Source organism: Lichtheimia ornata (genome assembly GCF_029851405.1).
Source record: "Lichtheimia ornata isolate CBS 291.66 chromosome Unknown scaffold00005, whole genome shotgun sequence".
Classification (NCBI taxonomy): Eukaryota; Fungi; Mucoromycota; class Mucoromycetes; order Mucorales; family Lichtheimiaceae; genus Lichtheimia; species Lichtheimia ornata.
In genome coordinates, this window is record NW_026695325.1 from 135,571 (window position 1) to 154,938 (window position 19,368).

The following is a 19,368-nucleotide window of genomic DNA, read 5'->3' on the forward strand; positions in this document are numbered from 1 at the left end:
TTCTTGCAATCATAATGAGGATCCATGTTATTAGTAAATTATCCTTGGCAACCAAGATTAAGGTTGGTTACCATCCATAGCAACAACAAGCAACTATAATAAGCATGTAGTGTGTGTGTGTGTGTGTGAACGTGCATTGTGTTATATAGGTTTCTATGGGTGCGTATATTGTATAGGGTGGGTGTGTGGCTGTCAATGGTGGGTGGGGGGAAGAGATGGGTAATGTATTAAATGGTAACATGCTGATTATAGTAGTGGTAGTGGGTTGGGTGAAGGTGGAGTACAATATCATATCATTACACCGACAACAACAACAATGATGATGAGGATGATGATGAAAGATTGGTTGTTTTTCTTTCCTTGGTTGGTGATGATTTGCGCCTGATGACCCCAAGAACGGTGGTTTTTTTTTGTGCGGCGTCCGCCTTTAATTCGCTAACCGCCCCGGCACATTGTGTGGGATGTGGGTTGTGTGAGTTGTGTGTCTCTCTTTTCTCTCTTTTCCACTCCTTTTATTCTTGCTCATTTTGATTGTCAGCAATCTCCCCATTCTATCAACTCTGCCCATGTCACAGCAAAAAGCGATCTCTCCCGACTTGCGAGATTCAAAGGACGCAAGAGAGGAACCAGCTGACGAGCCTCCTGCAACTCGTATCCTCACTCGACGAGCAAGTCGCTCTGCGGCTAATAGTACAAAGCAAACATCCGAACCACCACCTTCCAAAGGGGCTGATGATGGCGATGATTCACGAGCATCCACTTCTCCTACGCGTGTAACGCGTTCACAATCCATTGAGCCTACAGACCATCAACATCAACATCAACAACAACAACAGCCGATCAATACAAGAAAACGGATGCGACGAGGCACGGGATCTACTTCCGGATCCAACACCGCAATCAATGGCAAAAAGCGTACAAAGTCTGGTAACGAAGCAAGTGAAAGAGAGACTCGGAATGCTACGCAACGCATGACAAAAGAGACACGAGAAGCTAGAAGAGCTCAACGTGAAGCTGAAATGAAAGAAAGGTATTAAATGTTATATGCATGCATCATCTTTGTTGCTAATGATACCTTTGTTTAATATACAAGATTGGCTGAGCTGGACGAGTTGGAACAAACCGTCAAGAATGGAACCCATCCAGAGTATCTACGATTGCTCAAAGAGATTGAAAACAAGCGAGAGAAGAGGATCCGTGTCACCAAGGCTCAATATGAACTCGCTCTTCAGAATCAAAATGCCGTTCTTGATACTATTCGTAAGGCATCCAAGGATCATCTTGTGGTAAACATCCCTTTTTTCTTTATGTTTGCAAGGTTTTTTTTTTCCCTTTCCATTATTGACGCACACGGGTTATCACAGTTGAAGAAGCAAGCATTCCGGCGACACATGATGCAACAAGTGCAACAACAGATCAGTAAACTCGAGCAGGAGTATTATACGCATAATGTGACCAGTAAGTGTCTCCTTTCATTTGTTATGATTTGTGTGTTGCCCCGCCACCCAATACTGCCAACAACAGCAAGCATCAGAAACTGACGCATATTTGGCTACACCAATTTAGGCTCGTTGGACAATCAGCATGTGGCTAACTGGACTCCGCTACACCGCCCTTCACGGCTTGATATCCTTTTTATCATATAACAATCTTATATTCGGGGTCCAGAATGAGGAAGAAAATCATCCTTAACCGCTGATGTTTACATTCCATAGTTGTTCCTTTGACACAAGAAGATGCCGAGAGTGATATTCATCTAATGCAAACAGCCATTGAACATCAACAACAACGTCTACCACCATCATCCACAAAACAAGTATCCCCGCCACCATCAGCTACTGCATCATCGCCACAACAACATCAGCCGCCTCAATCGCAGCAGCCAAGACATGTACCACAACGTCAAGATGAACAACATCGTCACTCACCCAAATCTTCAACTCGTTCTCACCCATTACCATCATTTTCTTCTTCGTCATCCACAGCATTACCATCATTCTCCAAGGACTCAAATATTGCATCATCCAATCCCATCCATCATCATCCACCACAACAACATCAAACATCCACTACCAATCACGTGGCTTCACCTTCACCACCAATAACGTCATCTATGCCTCCTGTCGATCATTCATATCAAGTACACTATCCCGGGCGTTTCATAGCACAGGAAAGACCACCAACACACCCTTCATCACCTGCCAAACCCCTTGTCAAGTAGTAATATCGCTTGTTTTTCTGCTCTTTTCATTTGTTTTTTCTTGATAAACAATAATTTAGGGTATCCAATAACGTGGTGTGTGTGCTTATAAAACTTTTGTCTCTTTATTCACAATGGAGGCGATGAGATGAGAAAGGAGGAGAGTATGGAGAGAGAGAGAGATAATTGTATACATGCTTTTTAAGCAGAGCGGGATGCCTTTTCTAACACGGCTTCGTGTTCAACCTCACTAAAGTCTGTGCCTTGGATTTCGATAGCCAAACCAACCAACTTTTTGCGAAGAGCATCTTTACTGGAAGCGTACAACATCTTTTGGCGAACCTTGGCAGTATCGGGAATCCTAATAGCATTTGAAATGAATCATCCCATTCACGTCAAAAACCCCCCACCTCCTCCGAAGAATACTTTACCATGAATAGAAAGTGATCTTGAATCGTTGACCTTCACCAGGCTTCTCATAGTCGAAGTCATAGACTGCATAACGGGGTTCATCAGCAGGCAAGCAGGCAAGGAATTCATCATAATTGCCAGTCTCGGCAGCCTTCTCAACAACGATCTCCTTAAGGTCATCTGTTCATCCACCCCACACAATAACAGCATGAGCATTCGCCAATTCTCGGGTTCTCCCCATTCCTTTGGATAATGCCAATCCTTCACTTACCCGACAACTTGAAGATGATGTACTTGTAGCTCTTGCGAAGCTTGAATTCCTGGTAGAGCTCGAGGCACTGATCGTTGACTGCGACACCAGACGACTAGAATAGGACAAAGTAGATATCCATCAATACAATGTGCTCTAGTATGCAGAGAGGCAAAATGTCTTTATATGGATAATAATAAACTTACCATTGTTTTCGAAAAAGAGTGTTGTGTAAAGAAAAAGAGAAAAAAGAAATCGAGACTCAAAGCGCGGGCTGCCACACCTTATACCAAGTAGGTCGCGTTAGTCTGCTGACGTCTACGATCCGACTAGCATTATACCTCCTCCGACAACAGCAACGTTACTTTTTTAGGAGACATGGCACAATCCCTCATTATAATACATCTTTTTTATTGCCCTGTTCGCTCTCGTCGTCGTGGCATGTACATGTAATCTTCGGTCCCAATGACATAAAACAACTTGTAGGTATGTAGACATATCTTGTGTTCAAGCCCACTATGAGTATCCACGTCGCCAGGGGGTATCGATTGCAAGTTACGCCGGAGAAACGGAGGTCGAGCATGATTACCCAGTACAGTAGTAGTAGTAGTTGTAGATGTCTCCTCTCCCATATTCTTGAATGCTGCCACATAGTCTTCATAGCTTTTGATCCTCTCATTGCCAATTTCATCTTCAGGCGTCATAAGCGTGATGGATACTGTACACTTGTTTGCTTCTTCAGGAGTCTATTCGAGGAAAATAAGATATAGGTGTATCACGTTGGCCACCCGGAACTTACCGTGAATGCAAATAGAATATACAATCGAGAAGTTTTGGATTGGATCTCTTTGGCTTTGAGATAATAATATGACACGGTATCCAATGTAGCCGATGGTAATCCTTCACCCTCGTCAGCGTAAAGCTTCATCAGGTCACGTGAATCAGGATCCGTCACCGCGTGATTGGCTTGGAGACATAAAGCATGGAGCACCTTATCCACTGTAAACAGCTTATAGCCTTCCACACCAAAGATGTAACGTGCGCATGCTTCAAAATCACCAGGATCAATGCCGTTGCGAATCATTTCTCGGACGAGGTCGAGTAGCGTAGCGTAATAGCCTTCCGAAAATGTAAGGTTCACACCTATTTCACGAGTCAGCATGCTCCTTCAACTCTCTCTATATCCACAACAAGATTTACCATTATGTTTCACTTTTTTGACCTTCACGTCAAGCTCAGCACGATATCTCTCCTTGGTGCCTTCAGGGTCCTGATCATATCTTTTGGCTATGTCTTTCATCGTCTCGAATCGTTCATAGAGAATCTATGAGATTATACACTATCAATGTATGCTACCTTACGTATGTAAGAATAAAAAATACCTGGAATAGACGCGTAAAGCAATAGAGGGTATCGTTTGCCACAAATCCGTTTACTACCATGATATCATGAGTATCGCCAAGACAAGATGAATGCTTCACAACGTACCTTTGTTCTGGTTTTCGTCTTTTGGTGATGGTGGAGAGCCGCTCATAAAGGAGTTGATAAACTTGGATATAAACTTCTTCATGGTCCTGATGGTGTTGAGGCCGTAATCCATGCGAGACGTGATGTAAAGTGATAAAAGCTCTCCGATATCACTGACAACATTGCGATCACAAACATGGAATGTCATGTGTGGCGGGTCGGTACGAGTATCATCACGCCGTTCGAAATGCAAACACTCAATCTCGGTTATCAGTGATTTGTTGCTGATGATCTTTTTGTCGATGTTCTTGAAGGATCCGCTGCTAATGTCGAGAGCCTTGTAATAGCTATCCCTTTCAGCTTCTTTCCATGCCTTTTCTGAGCTGGCCTATCAAGTTGAATTAGTTATCATGCTCCTCCACGTGCATTTAAAAGAACTTACCTTTTTCTTTTTCCATTCTTCCAGCTTTGTCTTTAGCAGCTTGAGTACAGGGGAAACGGTTTGTGATGGGTTGGCTTGTAGTAGTTCAGCAATCTTATTGGCCTCCTTGGGGTATAATCGTTCGATGGCAAGTTTGTAGGCCATCATGGTGCCTGCACCGAGAAATGCTGGAGGTTCATATTTTGATCGCTGTTTGGGTGAAAGCTTCGCCATGGCATCCGACATTTGTGTCAACAAGCCGAGCAGATTGGTTCCCGAATCAATCAATCGATCCAAATTATATCGTTGCTCTTCAACTTTGTGGAGATTCTCTTCAGCTTGGTTCTTCTTTGATGCAATAAATCCACCATCTTCACTCGCCCAAATCGGATGCGACGCATAGTTGTCATTCAATACTTGACTGCAAAGCGCATCACGCCCTGAACACGTTGGACTATCGGCCTATCGTCCAAAAAAGTAATGCATGTAAATACGTGCATCATCCATTTCGTTATCCATATACGTACCTGCTTTGATATTAATCGATAGCTTGGACCAGGATCATTCGATAACTTCATCCTTGTTCGCTTTTCCTATGTTACTATATGAGTAACAGTAATATGGCGCACAACATCCTTATTGAACCTACTCGTTTGCTGTCCTTGCTCTTCGTAATGGTCTGTGCAGGGTTTGTGTGACCATTGGTCTTCATTACACCATCAGCGACAGGCATAGTAGCACCATATGAGATGAGATGCTTGAACTCGTCCAATAATGCTGGGTCTCCTTTAAGGAAGTCGGCCGCCTTTTTGATTGTCGCCTTAACACCGATAATGCCTTGGTTGAAAAGGTTGACGAGCTCGAGAAAGCATTGGTGTGAGACCTGGTTGTTGATATACCGCCGTACACGCTCGAAAAATTGACCATTCTCCAATACAAGAGCCATCTCTTCTTCTAGCGATAATTGCCTTCGCTGTTTTCTCTTCTAGTATTCAAGGAGTCAGAAGTCAAGGATGGATACGATGCCATCTAGAGGATAATTACCAGTGCATAAACTTCGCCAAGCGCATCAATCGATTCTCCTTCTATTATCCAATTAGCATGCTTGAGAGGTAGGCAGTAGAGATGTATATAACATACCGCCATCAGAATGAGTGATAAACTTTTTGAATTCTCGAATCAACTTCGGCTCATCGGCAAATAGCTTCTTTACGATGTCAAATACCTAAAGATTGTATGAATACTCAACGCTTATCCTTTCCTTTGTTCCCAAGTCCACTTACATCCTTGCCATTCAAACGTTTTGCTTCATAATCCTTCAACGTCTTCACAAAGCTCCCATATACATCGGGCTTGTTAGCCAATTGTTTCTATAGAAAGATATAAAGTCAATAACAATCATTGGATCCCCTTTCCAGTAGCAGCAGCTAACCCACCTTGAGCATGATCATAAAGTTGTAAGCCAATTGAAACTCGAAAGGTCCTCGATGGTCTTTAAACTCATCCAAAAGAAGTTCTGCTTCCGCCTCGTGGTGTTTATGCTAACATCATATACGATAGATCAGTAATCTGTATTTCAGAGAAACTTGCTCGACGAACTTACGTCTATACCAGGAATGTAGATGATGCGATAGCCTGGAGGTAAAAAGCGATTGAAACCCACAACAAGCTCACGTTGTCCTCGAAATATTTTGGAGATTGAATCGACAATTTGTGCAGTAGGCAGACTAATGAAGAATCATGAGCATAAAAATCGTGATATTTTCTTTTGATCCCTTACCTATCACTTTTGGCTGCACGCATGATATCAAGAAATCGATTGTACTCTCCTGGATCCAGCGCATACTTGACTCTGGTCAAAAATTCGATGGCTTCATTGGGATCCATAAGCGAATATCGGAATTGATCACGATCGGTGGTGGATTGGTCAAGGTTGGAAAGTGGTTTAGGTGATACTTGGTCGATGAATGGTATTGAGGATGCATTGACAACATCAAGTTGCTGTTGTTCGAGCCTAGGTTTCTTCCTGAGTGGTGGTGCAGTATAAGGATATCCAAATTCATCTTCATCTTCATCATCGTCCTCGCTGCTGCTAATGATGGCACTGACAGTTGCACTGGATCTCAATGAAGACATGTGTGTCGTTTGATATTGGGTATTGGTGTCATTGTCTTCTCGTGGTCGCTTGTCACGTGCGCGTAAACAGTACAATAGTCGTGTCTTGTCGTTCGTGCCTTGGTCGGTATGATCTCGTAACGATGACGGTGACAAGATACTAGGACTTGCCGATTGCTGTCTCGATCCTCCTTCGTAATTGGAATCAGAGTCATCTTGGATATCAGATTGCGATCCATGGGCTGAATAGCTGCTTGAATATGCTTCATAGGCATGGCGGGGTCGTCGTAGTTGAATGGGGTCGTTTGCCATTGTAGTGAGTCCAATGTTGTCATTGTTGTCGACTATGTTGTCTTCTTTGTCTCGAGAAGTACTTGAGGATGTGCATTCTTCGCTGTTGTGTTGAGGTGTTGTACCCATATTGTGTATGCGTGTGTGCGTTCAAGCGGAAAGACGTCGCGTGGCGGAAGAAAGAGACCTACCCACACGAGATCCGAGAAGCTCGAGACATTATGTGACGGAGCGTTGAGATGATCCGCTTTTGACCCTGATTATCCTTGTTTGGTTTAAAAGAACCATTATTGGTGTATGGATCCATTATGGTGCCTTTGCCGTACATGGGATTTAAGTCATTGCTTAGTTAGAAGATTAAGGAACGTGCATGATAGCGCTCTTGTACATTGGTATGCTCTCTATCAACTTTATATAACATTTAAACAAACCATAAAGTCTACTTAATATATGGGGAAATTGGGATCTATATCAGTGGCCCACTTGTATAGGCCTCCAGAGATATCGCGTGCATTTGTAATACCATGCTTTTGTAACAATCGTACAGCCAATTGAGAATCATTACCCAACCGGCAAACTACGTAGACTATAAAGAGCATAATGAATCAATACACAAAGAATCCCAATTCCCCAAAAAAGCTTATCCGTACCATTGTCGGTTTCCTTTGCCTCCATATCCTTCTTCAACTCTGATATCCTCTTTTCCAAATTGGCCAATGGTATGCTTAGACTGCCAGGAAGACTGCAAATGTCAAACTGAACTGGTGCCCGTACGTCGAGGAGCACATGTGCTTCGTTGTTATTTACCACCTCATTGTATTGCTAAGAAAGGGAGGGGGCATGTAAATAACAAAGAATACCATTAATTAACACAAAGACTAACCTGTACATTGATGCGTTCTTTGGGTTCAAGAACAGAAAGTGAAAGCTCCTAAGTCCAAAGGTCAATGCTCCATCACAATGCTTATTTGATCACTCTCTTACCTTATCATTTGCGCCCGCTCCACAGAATTGGACATAGTCAATAAGAGCTGTGATTGTAGGATTTTCTCCGCACACGACACAATCCTTTCGTTTTCCACGAAGCTTCATTGTTCTGAACATGGGTGAATAGCTGCCTGAAAAGATCAAGAAACTTGGTGGATCATTGGCTAAATAGAGTCAAGTCAGCGTTTGCTAGTTTGCATTAGTTTCCCTCTTGCATGTATTTACCATTTGATCCAGTGATAATCTTGATTGCTTCTAAGGCTTGCAGGGTACCAATCACACCAGGTACTAGAAAAGTATTGTTCTTTGTTGAATATGATGCATCTCTCCTATGGATGGAATAGAACCTACCTACGCCAAGGACACCACCATCCGAGCAATTGGTCACAGTTTCAGCAGGAGGCGGTACAGGATGCAAACAGCGATAGCAAGGACCACCATTGTAATTGTACACCGTGAGCTAATATTGTCACTAGTCAACACATTGCTTGGCCAAAAATCTTTTGCATCATAGGTTACCTGGCCATCCATTCTCAAAGCACTACCTGAAACAAGAGGTTTGCCCGCCAAAACACATGCATCATTCAGTAGGTAGCGAGTGGCCACATTATCAGTTGCATCGAGCACCACATCGTACCTGAACATCGTTATATGAGCATCATCATGTAATCTACCCATACTTTTCACCTTCCACCTACTGTTTGATGATATCCAATGCATTGGTGCTATCCAAGAGTATTGGGTAAGGTGTGACATGGCATCCAGGATTGATTCTGTTGAAAGGGAGGGAGCGGATCAGCTTATCCAGTCAATCGATTCACGTCACGTGACCTTACTCGTGAACAGCCATCATTGCCGAGACAGCCTTGTTGATACCTTGAGTCCTTTCCTTATGTATCACTTGGCGATGCAAATTGGAAACATCAACGTCATCATGATCCACAATACCAAGTCGACCAACGCCCCCGGCACCAAGGTACAGCAATGCTGGAGCTCCAAGACCACCGGCACCAACAACAAGAATAGAACTATTGCGTAGCTTTAGTTGACCTATAAGCCAATAAAGGTTAGCCATCATTGTATGATGTTTAGACTCCTAGAAGCAACATGCCTTCAATGCCAAAGTCAGGGAGAATCAATTGTCTGCCAAAGCGTCGGATCTCTGGATTGCTAAGCCGATCCACTTGTTGAAAGGAATGTTGCTGTTTGACTGGTTTGGATTCTAGTTGGGACTCCAATTCAGCAATGCGTTGGCGTAAGCGTTGGTTTTCTTGTTCAAGGGTCTCCATGGCCAGGGCGAAGCGAACGATCGATGAGGGGGAAAACGAAAAACAGAGGTAGAACGGCAAGCGTGCGAAAGAGCCCACCAATGACGGCAAGCCCGGTCGGGAATTCTTGTGTCACCATCCATTGCAGGAATTGCATGCTGTAATGTAGTTTCTCGATAATGGGGGATATGTTTATTTGAATGAATGGGATTCTGTCTATCAGTCTACAATGACCGATGCATGTATTGTGTGTGATGGGAGAAAAATGACAAGCATAACTGGAACACAAATTCAAAACAATAAACGAAAAACAAAAAAGAAGAATGATGGGTGGTGGGAGGGCTATTGATGTCTACTACTACTGGCAATACTGGCAGAATCCGAAGGCGATGGGACAACCACAGCAGGTCCTTCCTTACGTTGAACATCCAAATCCTTCTTGATTTGCTCCTCCAGATCTCGGATATCTTCAATCGACATACCATACCATTGATCCATCCAGCAGAACAATTGCCTTTTGACATATAGAATAGCATCATCATCATCATTAGTGATCATAGTAGATAATACATGTTTAAATAACGCCATTACCTGTGGAACTTGAGGAATAGGTTATGGATCGTCTTTGAAAGGAAAGATTCGACCTTGCCTTGAATACCAAACCACTTGAATTCAATGTACACCAACTTGTAGCATGTCATGACAGGCTCACACGTCTTGATCCAATCCTTTTCAGTCAAGGGTCCACGTCCAGTTTTGGTTGAATGCACCAATCTAGGATCTTCTTGAGGCTTGTACTCCTTGGGATCAACCTTGTCGTTGGCAACATCAATCAAAATCACTTCTCGCTTCTTGAGATCAGCATCCGAGATTTTAAGTGCATTGGTAAGCTCGCCACGGGACTTGTCCACATGCAAGGTTTCATAAACAATGGAAAAGTTGTCCTTCATGTAGCCATTCTAAATACCAACATGACCACCAATTAAGCATACGTTGTTCTCGACCATAACCTCCTCCTCATAAATCCCAATTACCTTCAATACTAGAAACATGACACGTCAAACGCAAGGCGTCGAAAGAGGAAAAGCCCGTGAATATACATATCACCCATGTAAAATGCATCACCCAATTTTTACCTGTTTTGCAGTATGGGTAAGCGTTCCATGCCTAAACATCCATATTAGAAATTTGGTCAACATGAATAGATGAAACATTTACCTCTTCATATAGATCCAATGCACCAGCAGGTGCCAATGCACGTACAAAGCCGGGTACCCGTGAGGCTAAGCGAAAGATCTTGTAGGTATACTGGCCCTTTTCACCATTCTCTTTCTCATATGGCTCGTTTTTGATGACTTCGACTCCTTCACCACCACCCGTTTGTTCCTTGGAAGCCATAGCAGTTGCATAGAGCTGACCTATTAGTTATGAATATACTCATCAGTAAAGCGTCTTGACACATCCCATCCCTTGCTTCCATACTTGCCAATTTGATACTCTGATTGGGTGCAATTGTTGACGACACGGTATTCCTTGATGAGCATGGCGAATCAGTGAGAAAGAGATGAACAAGAAAGAAGAGAAGTCTTTGAAGCACGAGAGAGCGGGGAAGACTAAAATTGACGTATACGCAGTGAACGTCAACGGCACATGTCCAAAACAAAACGGGTTCTCAAGCAGGCCTTGGCATTGGTAGCCCCCTTTTTTTATCTCACATGATATCACCACATCCTCTCTTTTTCATTGCTATGACACGAGACAAGTATGTTGGTTCCCGTATCCATGTAGTCTATCCACCGTCGTCAAGGGTAGCATGCCCATCGGATCAATGTCGGCAACCAACCCCCGATACATTTAAGGCATTAGTGCACGAGCAAAACCCAACAAAGGGGTCCCTCCAATCATCTAGATGACAATAGTCTATCACCCAGTAATGCTGCTAGCAATATCATTTTCTCATTAAAGGGTCGATAAAACAATCGATTAAACACGACAATTCATGCGAATGGGGCCATTCCAGGGAACACAAAATGCTCTGTGTATCGTTACTTGTTTTTCCCGGCCCGCATTTCCGCTAGTTGCACACATTATTACCCATCTCTATCAGGATGACATGTGGATAAGCCATGAGACTCAATCACCCGTACCTATTGATTTGTAAGTTGCGTATTATTCAAGAGGCATACTATTATGGGTGGTGATCATTATGGTATGGAAGATGATGATTTATTACTATGTAATATAGGGGGGTCGATCATATACATAAAGTGATGGTGGTCGCTGCTAATGCTTGTTGTACCAATCAGCCAGCTCCTGATACTTCTCTTTGTTGTGCTTTTTTGTGAGTTGCGCCTTTTTGATATTATTGTCCAGGAATTTCTTGTAGTATTCAGCATTTTCTTCCATGAACTTTTGCCGAGCTTCCAAAGACCGTTCCTGGTACACATTCTTCGACGCCTCATCAAGTTCTTTCCACTTTCGGGTGACGATGGTGTTGATATCTTGGAATTTGAGATCTGGATTCTCTTCTTTGAGCTTGGGATACATATCACGACTGAAGAGCACAAAGCTATTCGGTGGCAACTTCGGTTTCTGTTCACGCTGCTTGTCATAGAATTCCTCCTTGAGTCGTTTGGATTCATCACGATATTTCTGCTTTTCTTCCTATACCCAAAAGTCAATACATGAATAAGATCGAGAACGAACAAAGTAATAGGTTACCTCTGGAAGATCTCGCCACATTTGTGAAATCTTTTGGCTGACCTCCTTGTTACTTAATGCATCCGTAGCAATGATTTCCTTGCGCATAGCGGTGTTGAAAAGGAGATAAGGATTGTACTTGTTGCCAGGTCTCGGAACCTTGTGCACATACTTTCGTGTATGCATAGCTTTTACTGGATCCATTGGTTCTTCTGGTGCCTGAGTGCTCCGCTGGGATTGTCCATCAACAAATGACGTCTGCTCGTAGTCGGATGCAATATAATCTTCTTCATCTGAAAACATCGGATCGGGTCGAAATGCCTTTTCTTTGCCTTTATCTACAAATGCACACACGCAATGAGAAGGCTGATGTTGGATGTACAAATGATAGCTTACCTCTCTTTACTTTACTAACCACATCCACTGAGACCGAATCACGCGTCATCGGCTTTGGTTTCTTTGTCGGCTTTGTATCCATTGTCATGTTCGCCCTTTTCTGTTTCCTTTTGATGGGAGGAGCAGCATCATATTCAGTGTCGTCTTGCTCGATTGCAGCCTTAACAAGTGGCCTTTTAAATGCTTGCGACTGGTTGGGAAGGTAACGAGTGGCAACAGGTCTTCTTTGTGGTGGTAATTCTTCATCCTCGCTATCCAACATCTCATCGTCATCGTCATCTTCGTCACCTTCAGGCTGGAAATCTGATTCTGAATCATCGTCATAGCGATGCCGAGGTGGTCGTTGTGATGAATGTGCCTGCTTTTTCATTCGACCATGGTTGCGACGTTTCTTGATAGGCAGATCCCATGTATATAAATCTTCATTGCGACGTTTCTTGATCGGCAGATCCCACGTATATAAATCTTCATTGTGATTCGTCTTCCTTGAAGAAGTTGCACGTGTATTGCGACTGTCATTGATTCCAAGATTCGAAACATCTTCATCGATCATATCATCATCATCCTCGTCATCAAAGTCAATCGACGCACCAGTCGCTTTATACGCCGATGGCTTTGCAAATCGCTTAGTGAAGTGCTGTAATAATGAATCGGTGTCTTGCGTGTCATCATCGTCATCATAATCATCGTCATCGATCATATCAAGTTCCTCTCTCTTGACTTTTTCAAGCAAGTCGTCCTCTGCATCGTCATCATCATCATCATCATCGTCATCGGTGTGATCGCGTCGTCGTCGACCATTGCTGGTGTCCTTGGTGTTGTGGTTCGGTTTTGATGATAGTGAAAAGACCATTGCGTTACGTGTGTTGAATGCTGAAGAAGATGATGATGGCATTTCCTCTTTGATAGCAGCAGGTCGATCAATGCGAGCTGGTTCTGTATCACTGTCATCTTCATAGCGTGCTCGTTTGTTGGCTGTGAACCTTGCGCTGTCCTTATTCGCATTGTACATTGCTCGCTTCCCATCCTTTTTGCTTGGACCGGCTTGTTGGCTATGATCGTCCCACTCTTGTCGTTGGTGGCGGATTGTGAACCGTGCCCTGCAGTTCCTGCATTGACTACAGAATACAAAGGAGGATCAGGAAGACGATCAACAAGCATTCAGTACGCCATGACATTGGAATATCAACTCACCCTTGAGTAGCACTTTTCAGCAAGGTATTGGTCGATTGACATTGCGGACAAGTGGGCATTGTGTTGGCCGAACGCAGTGAGGTGTCTGTGAAAGCGAAGCCAGCGAACGTTTTGTACAAATGAAAAAGATAGCGCGTGCAGCGAGGATTCCCTTTTTGGCGGACTTTCATCTTTTTCCCTCTCTGGACAATGACCTCTGTGCTTTGTAAATCGTGGTTAGCTGCTAATAAAGGATACTTCCTTGTTCGAGTAATGGGTTCATTATAATCGCTCACTAAAGTGGATCACATCTTGCAAATTGAAGCTCTTTATCTGCTATTTAAAGATGACAAAAGCTGTTCTAGACGCCCGTTAATACACACGCATTCAATGATCTACTTCTCTTTGTTGTTGTTTGGGTGCACTCATTTCTTTGTTCTCATCATCATCCCTTCCTCATTTGTTAAGGGTTCTTCATTCATGGCATTAAAACACCTTCCTTCTCATTCAATGTTATCATCATCATCATCTACATCTAATACTACGTTGACCATGATCCATATTGTTCTTCTTATGCATTGGTTCACATGACCCAATTTGATGTGACTCATGCATTGAGTAATCATAATTCAAGCAAAAAGAAGATAGATAAGAGCCATCTGGAGGGATGATGAAAAATGAAAAAGCACCACCATGCATCATGCAGCAAATGGAGATGGCTCAGCAGAATGGTAAATTGGCGAGTGAACCAGCATTGTATTGATGATCTATCGGCCACACAACCAGGACCAGGAAAGGAGGAAAACGATCCACCATCATCAGCCTACCATTGGCTTGCATTTTCCCTCTCGTTGCTTATCAAACATCAACAAGCATAATGTATGGATTGTCGATTTATCATCGTAATGAGCGTATCGTACTCGCTACAATCATCATTTGTGCTCCCTATACACACATGACGTCTGCTTTTGATGTTCTCGTTTATCGTCATGCTAAAGAATGTGCACTACGTCTGATATACATTTTGAAGAAAAAATCATCCAAGGGATCCATGATAGGAGGTTCTTGTTGCTGCTGCATGTTTTAGCCTTGGTGGCATCATTCATGCTCGATAAGCTGTATAGTAGTAGTAGCAGTGCGCACGCGCGTGTGTGTGTTTGTGTGTGTACATATGCAGAAGACGAGATGAAAAACAAAGAGCAGGAGCTCTCTGGTCCAGTTTGCAACATCACAATGACTTTTTCGTATTTTGAAAATGCATCATGTCAACCTTTTCACGTTCTCCCATTATCGTTGACGATAAAACAATAGACCAGTCGTCGATTCTTTATTGGCCATTTTTACATTGTCATTTAGACGTAACTATGTCACCCTTTTTTTGCTACCCCAAAGCATGAATAGCTGAGAACCAACTACGAGTCATCCAGGAGATGCATAGCATTACACACACACACACGTACTTGCACACACACACACACACACAAAACCACAACCACATGGAACTTTATACATGGCAGCATGGTTTGTCACCAAAGTGTACGTGTTGCAAAAACCGAAAAGAAGCTTTTTGGCCGATCAAGTTACCGAGCAATACGCTCACGGATCAACGTCAGAATAGGCAACAACCCCCATGTGGATATTATTGGTTCTACCACCCATCCGCAGCTAACGCTTGGACCACAACCCCCCCTCCACGCTTTCTACTAATGTCCATTGACAAAAAGCTACATTCACACACACACATACATGTGCTTTGTACTCGGGCTATCGTTTACTGCATGACATGCTTTTCCAGTTGCCCGGTCAAAAACATTTACTGATATCATGCAAACTGCCTGATCTTACTGAAAGTAGATTAACATGGATGCAACATGCTTTAATAAAGTTTCCATATGGAAGGGGAAAAAGATGACTATAGATGTAAAAGGGTAAAAGTGGGGGGTAGGATTTTTTTTGGTTCGAGTATGTGATGTTTGTGACAGACAGGAGAGAAAAAGGGGAGCCAGCCCCATTGAAACTACTGTCGCTGCTGTTATAGGATTACAAGCGTGGATGACCTAGCCAAGGTGCCGTTGCCGTAGTGGGTGTGGTGTTGGTGGTCGTATCATGAGGATGAGTCATAAGCGATTCTTCATCCATGACAAAATTCATCAACTCGTATGAATCCATCATCATATCATTGGGTGGATGAAATGGTGGTGAGCCGCTTGAAGCAGTAGATGTGGATGAGGATGCATACATGGTTGGGGGTTGCAAGCGTTGTGCTTGTTGATTGGGTGGAGGTGGTTGATCAAACCATTCTTTTGGTTGGGGTGATGCACCTGGTTGCTGTGTTGTTGGTGGCCATGCCAACGTTGGAAACATTTCTTCCCAAGGCGATTGTACAGCACATGCGGGAGGTGGAGGTGGAGGTGGTGGATGATGATGTTGTGGTGGCATGGCAACAGCTGCAGGTGTTGTTACCGCAGCAGTTGTGGTTTGCTGATGATGTTGAATAGGTTCTTCCTTGATGCTCTTTTTGCGTGATTGCTGTTGTTGCTGCTGTTGTTGTTGTTGTTGTTGCTGTTTAGCCTTATCGGATGCTGATTGTTTGCTACGAGCAATATGCTGTTCCCGAAGCAATCGTTGCCTTGCCAAGCTAGCTCGAGAGGTTTGTACTTCTTGATCAATCATCACCATGCGTGGTACCAAGTCATCCGAAGTATCATAGCGTTGCATCAAATCCCATAAAGCTTCTTGCTCACTTTCAATGGCTCGAATGCGAGTTTCAAGTTGTGATAAATCATCGATGAATGGATCTACATCCGTAGGTTGTGTGTTGCGTGAACGACGTCGAGTTGGGTATGCGCACATCTTTTCGTTGGCAGCGCAACGATCACAATTAGGTCGACGACCATCACAACGCACCTATCAAAAAAATACGCAGTTAGATTACAAGTCTTTTTCTTTCATTGAATACAGCACAATTACCTTTTTCAGATGACATCGGACGCATGCAGTTGATGTACGTGGTCGTTTCGATTGTTGAGGACCACCCACTTTGACTGGTTCAAGATGAGTCGAATCTTGTCGTTGCTTGTTCATGACGTTGAAAAGAATAAAAGGAGATGATTTTGTGATGAAAAGAGGAGAAAGAAAACGATTGATGGAAGGTCTTTATATACTGACCAGAGATACAAAAATGAGCTGTATGTGTGTGTGTATGTGTTATCTGCACCCAGCGATGAAAGCAGCGTGTGTTGTGTGCGTGTGTGTCGTTATTCAATGCATAAAAGGATTCGTCATTCGGTGTGTACGTGCGTGAGTGTTTCCCATAAAACCCAAGATGCAAGTTTGATTACTCAATGATACATGGTCTCGACTGCGAGTGGCCCTGTGAGTATAGCTATGGGGATTTGTGTGTATGCACAATTGTCGTTGTTGTTGTCCGCACAGGCCAGCTGGCCCTGGTTAATGCAACATAGGATGGGTGTCATGGTTTGAAACAGAATTTGGGCATGCTAATAATAAAAGACTTCCCTCAATCGAGTGTTGTTAATAAGGAAACAAATATTGCAAAGAAGTTCCATGGAGAAAGAGTAATGAGCTAATCATGCTTGTGGGGGGAGGGACCTTTTGACGGAAGAGGAGATTGGTAATATTATGCATCACATCCAAGGGATTACAACTCACATCCAATCTTGCATAATAAATGTCGATGCCAAAACAAGACCTATATCCGATGCTAATGTTAGTGGCAATCATCGTTCAAAAAGCATGTTCACGGGCATCAAGTTATGTCTCATGCTCATTCCGCGCTGATAGATGATTATCTTGCTATCATTCTCACATTAGCCACAACTTGCATGACAGCTAACTTGCATGAAATATTGTTTGCTCAATGCAGCGATCCTTGATGTGTATATTAGTATTCTACTACGTGTGAATGTGTAGATTGCTTATGCAACTACTATTGCTGTTGTGGATCCACTCTCTCCTATTGCGTGGTTGAGATCAAGACGTCTCTTTTTTTTGTTTACTAGTGAACTAACAAGAAGGGTCCTTCCTATCGGATTTCTGGATGCCAGGGTCCAGGCAAACAAAACAGACTAAGATATGGGGGTTTCCTTCTTTGAAATGACAAATGGATGTGGTGGGTGGGTGATCGGGTGGATAGCAATAGCCATGACCTGTCAACTGACATTGCGTTTTCCTGCGAATTCGCCCCCGTGACGATCATTTAGACAGCTTTTTCATGCACTGCGATCACATTCGCTGCGGTTTATTTGACTATGTTCCTGTCCTAGTAATATATAAAGACATGCACGTGCACACACACAAGATCCCAGTACAATAAAAAGTGTCACTTGTTTAGGAAATGTCATTGCTTAGTCATTTTATTTTGAAGCATGGAATGGAAATATGCATATTGTGTACAGCAAAGGGTTGTCAATTTGAATCACGTGTTGGTGGTAAAGGCCATCATCAGTAAGGTAAAGCTAAAACCCGTGAATGTGGATGTCCTCTTTGTTGGCAATGCCTTCCTTGATCAAGAACTCAGCAACCTTCGCACGTTGATCACCCGACAGCTGAACCACTTGCCCAAGTCCGTCATCGACAAGCTTGCCATTGCATGCCAATTGCTTCTTCAACACCCTCAAGATCCTGTCGCTGTCAAATTGCTTCTGGAGTCCTTGCACGATGGTCCACGCCTTTCGTCCATTGCGTTGCTGAATTCGAATGTCTATGTCATTGTCAGTGTCATTCCTACATTGGTTCGCGAGGTTAGTTCGTTACGAATAAGGCTACTGGAGGCGTCGTTGTTTTCATCGTCAAAAGGATCTAAAGGATGTACAATGAATACATGATAGGTTGAATACGCAAGGGAGAGAGAGGATTTTATACCGGTATGATGATGGGGTGGGTTGAAGACGTCTTTGTGCTCCATGTCCTTAATGCAAATGACAGAAAATGCAGAAATCGGAATGGCCGGCTGGGACCATGATCCGTTCCTTGTTTGGTAGGTGTCATCCAATCGCAATTGCTCCCGTGCGTTCTCCTATTTCTACCTTTTGTGCATATACCTCAGTGCTGGTAAGAGGGCATGTGAAAAAGACATTGACTAATCCCCTATCAAATGATACCTTTATCGATAGTGATGATCTGCAATCCACGTCAGAGTCAACAAATATTCAAGGAGGATGCTGATAATGCAGATGGTGTTCGATATGGAAAGGCCCAGATTATGATTCTCGACTTTGGGGATGGCGTTTATCTTCAAGCAACCAACTTATGACCCTCGTTTCATCATCAACATCACGCTCGGATCTGTTTCAACAATCAACACTATCAAAGATCGTACAAGGACAACAACAACGACACAATCCCAAATATCTCCGCAATTTCACGATAAAGTTTCCCTGCGATCGAGTGATGGATCCCTTTTCATGAACAATAAGGCCTATCGTTTGCACCATCGGGCAAGGAATGGTTGCATGTTTGCATCTAGTTTATCGCTCTACGGATGATAATGAAGGTATGTGAGGCATTTTCTGTTGTTGTTTTTTCAACAAGGCATGACCTAATCCCGCGGATGTAACGAATTTGGTCAATCTAATCGCAGGCGGTCGTTTAAACACGGGCGCTTATCAAGGCTAGGGCGCGTTATCAGGAGCCAATCAGCCAATCATTGTTCCCGATGTGAGTAAGA

The 19,368-nt window shown here is 43.3% G+C and overlaps 9 protein-coding genes across 9 annotated transcripts; 2 read left to right on the top strand and 7 right to left on the bottom strand.

Annotated features, from left to right (window-relative positions):
* Positions 1-566: 566 nt before the first annotated feature.
* O0I10_001827 (uncharacterized protein) lies at positions 567-1,646 on the top strand (the record flags this gene model as incomplete). Its single annotated transcript, XM_058481916.1, has 4 exons — positions 567-1,030; positions 1,094-1,286; positions 1,365-1,458; positions 1,567-1,646. The coding sequence occupies 4 exons, from the start codon at positions 567-569 to the stop codon at positions 1,644-1,646; spliced, it is 831 nt and encodes a 276-aa protein (XP_058347047.1).
* A 113-nt stretch (positions 1,647-1,759) lies between these two features.
* Positions 1,760-2,221, top strand: O0I10_001828 (uncharacterized protein; the record flags this gene model as incomplete). Its single annotated transcript, XM_058481917.1, has 1 exon — positions 1,760-2,221. One exon carries the CDS (start codon positions 1,760-1,762, stop codon positions 2,219-2,221), a length of 462 nt encoding a protein of 153 aa, XP_058347048.1.
* A 180-nt stretch (positions 2,222-2,401) lies between these two features.
* Positions 2,402-3,070, bottom strand: O0I10_001829 (uncharacterized protein; the record flags this gene model as incomplete). Its single annotated transcript, XM_058481918.1, has 4 exons — positions 2,402-2,561; positions 2,632-2,791; positions 2,883-2,976; positions 3,068-3,070. 4 exons carry the CDS (start codon positions 3,068-3,070, stop codon positions 2,402-2,404), a joined length of 417 nt encoding a protein of 138 aa, XP_058347049.1.
* Positions 3,071-3,271: 201 nt separating this feature from the next.
* Positions 3,272-7,284, bottom strand: O0I10_001830 (uncharacterized protein; the record flags this gene model as incomplete). The annotated part of the gene is made up of 14 exons (XM_058481919.1): positions 3,272-3,607; positions 3,661-4,004; positions 4,062-4,185; positions 4,244-4,296; positions 4,350-4,716; positions 4,771-5,211; positions 5,277-5,342; positions 5,399-5,734; positions 5,794-5,834; positions 5,890-5,974; positions 6,033-6,119; positions 6,186-6,290; positions 6,353-6,476; positions 6,530-7,284. The coding sequence occupies 14 exons, from the start codon at positions 7,282-7,284 to the stop codon at positions 3,272-3,274; spliced, it is 3,264 nt and encodes a 1,087-aa protein (XP_058347050.1).
* Positions 7,285-7,598: 314 nt separating this feature from the next.
* On the bottom strand, positions 7,599-9,431 carry O0I10_001831 (uncharacterized protein; the record flags this gene model as incomplete). The annotated part of the gene is made up of 10 exons (XM_058481920.1): positions 7,599-7,741; positions 7,806-7,977; positions 8,039-8,086; positions 8,140-8,306; positions 8,368-8,430; positions 8,494-8,602; positions 8,662-8,779; positions 8,841-8,915; positions 8,979-9,192; positions 9,254-9,431. 10 exons carry the CDS (start codon positions 9,429-9,431, stop codon positions 7,599-7,601), a joined length of 1,287 nt encoding a protein of 428 aa, XP_058347051.1.
* Positions 9,432-9,752: 321 nt separating this feature from the next.
* O0I10_001832 (uncharacterized protein) lies at positions 9,753-10,954 on the bottom strand (the record flags this gene model as incomplete). The annotated part of the gene is made up of 6 exons (XM_058481921.1): positions 9,753-9,924; positions 10,002-10,369; positions 10,445-10,452; positions 10,547-10,577; positions 10,629-10,828; positions 10,897-10,954. The coding sequence occupies 6 exons, from the start codon at positions 10,952-10,954 to the stop codon at positions 9,753-9,755; spliced, it is 837 nt and encodes a 278-aa protein (XP_058347052.1).
* Positions 10,955-11,693: 739 nt separating this feature from the next.
* Positions 11,694-13,759, bottom strand: O0I10_001833 (uncharacterized protein; the record flags this gene model as incomplete). The annotated part of the gene is made up of 4 exons (XM_058481922.1): positions 11,694-12,074; positions 12,132-12,448; positions 12,507-13,624; positions 13,701-13,759. The coding sequence occupies 4 exons, from the start codon at positions 13,757-13,759 to the stop codon at positions 11,694-11,696; spliced, it is 1,875 nt and encodes a 624-aa protein (XP_058347053.1).
* Positions 13,760-15,719: 1,960 nt separating this feature from the next.
* On the bottom strand, positions 15,720-16,763 carry O0I10_001834 (uncharacterized protein; the record flags this gene model as incomplete). The annotated part of the gene is made up of 2 exons (XM_058481923.1): positions 15,720-16,586; positions 16,650-16,763. The coding sequence occupies 2 exons, from the start codon at positions 16,761-16,763 to the stop codon at positions 15,720-15,722; spliced, it is 981 nt and encodes a 326-aa protein (XP_058347054.1).
* Positions 16,764-18,157: 1,394 nt separating this feature from the next.
* O0I10_001835 (translation initiation factor SUI1) lies at positions 18,158-18,488 on the bottom strand (the record flags this gene model as incomplete). Its single annotated transcript, XM_058481924.1, has 2 exons — positions 18,158-18,388; positions 18,456-18,488. The coding sequence occupies 2 exons, from the start codon at positions 18,486-18,488 to the stop codon at positions 18,158-18,160; spliced, it is 264 nt and encodes an 87-aa protein (XP_058347055.1).
* Positions 18,489-19,368: the final 880 nt, after the last annotated feature.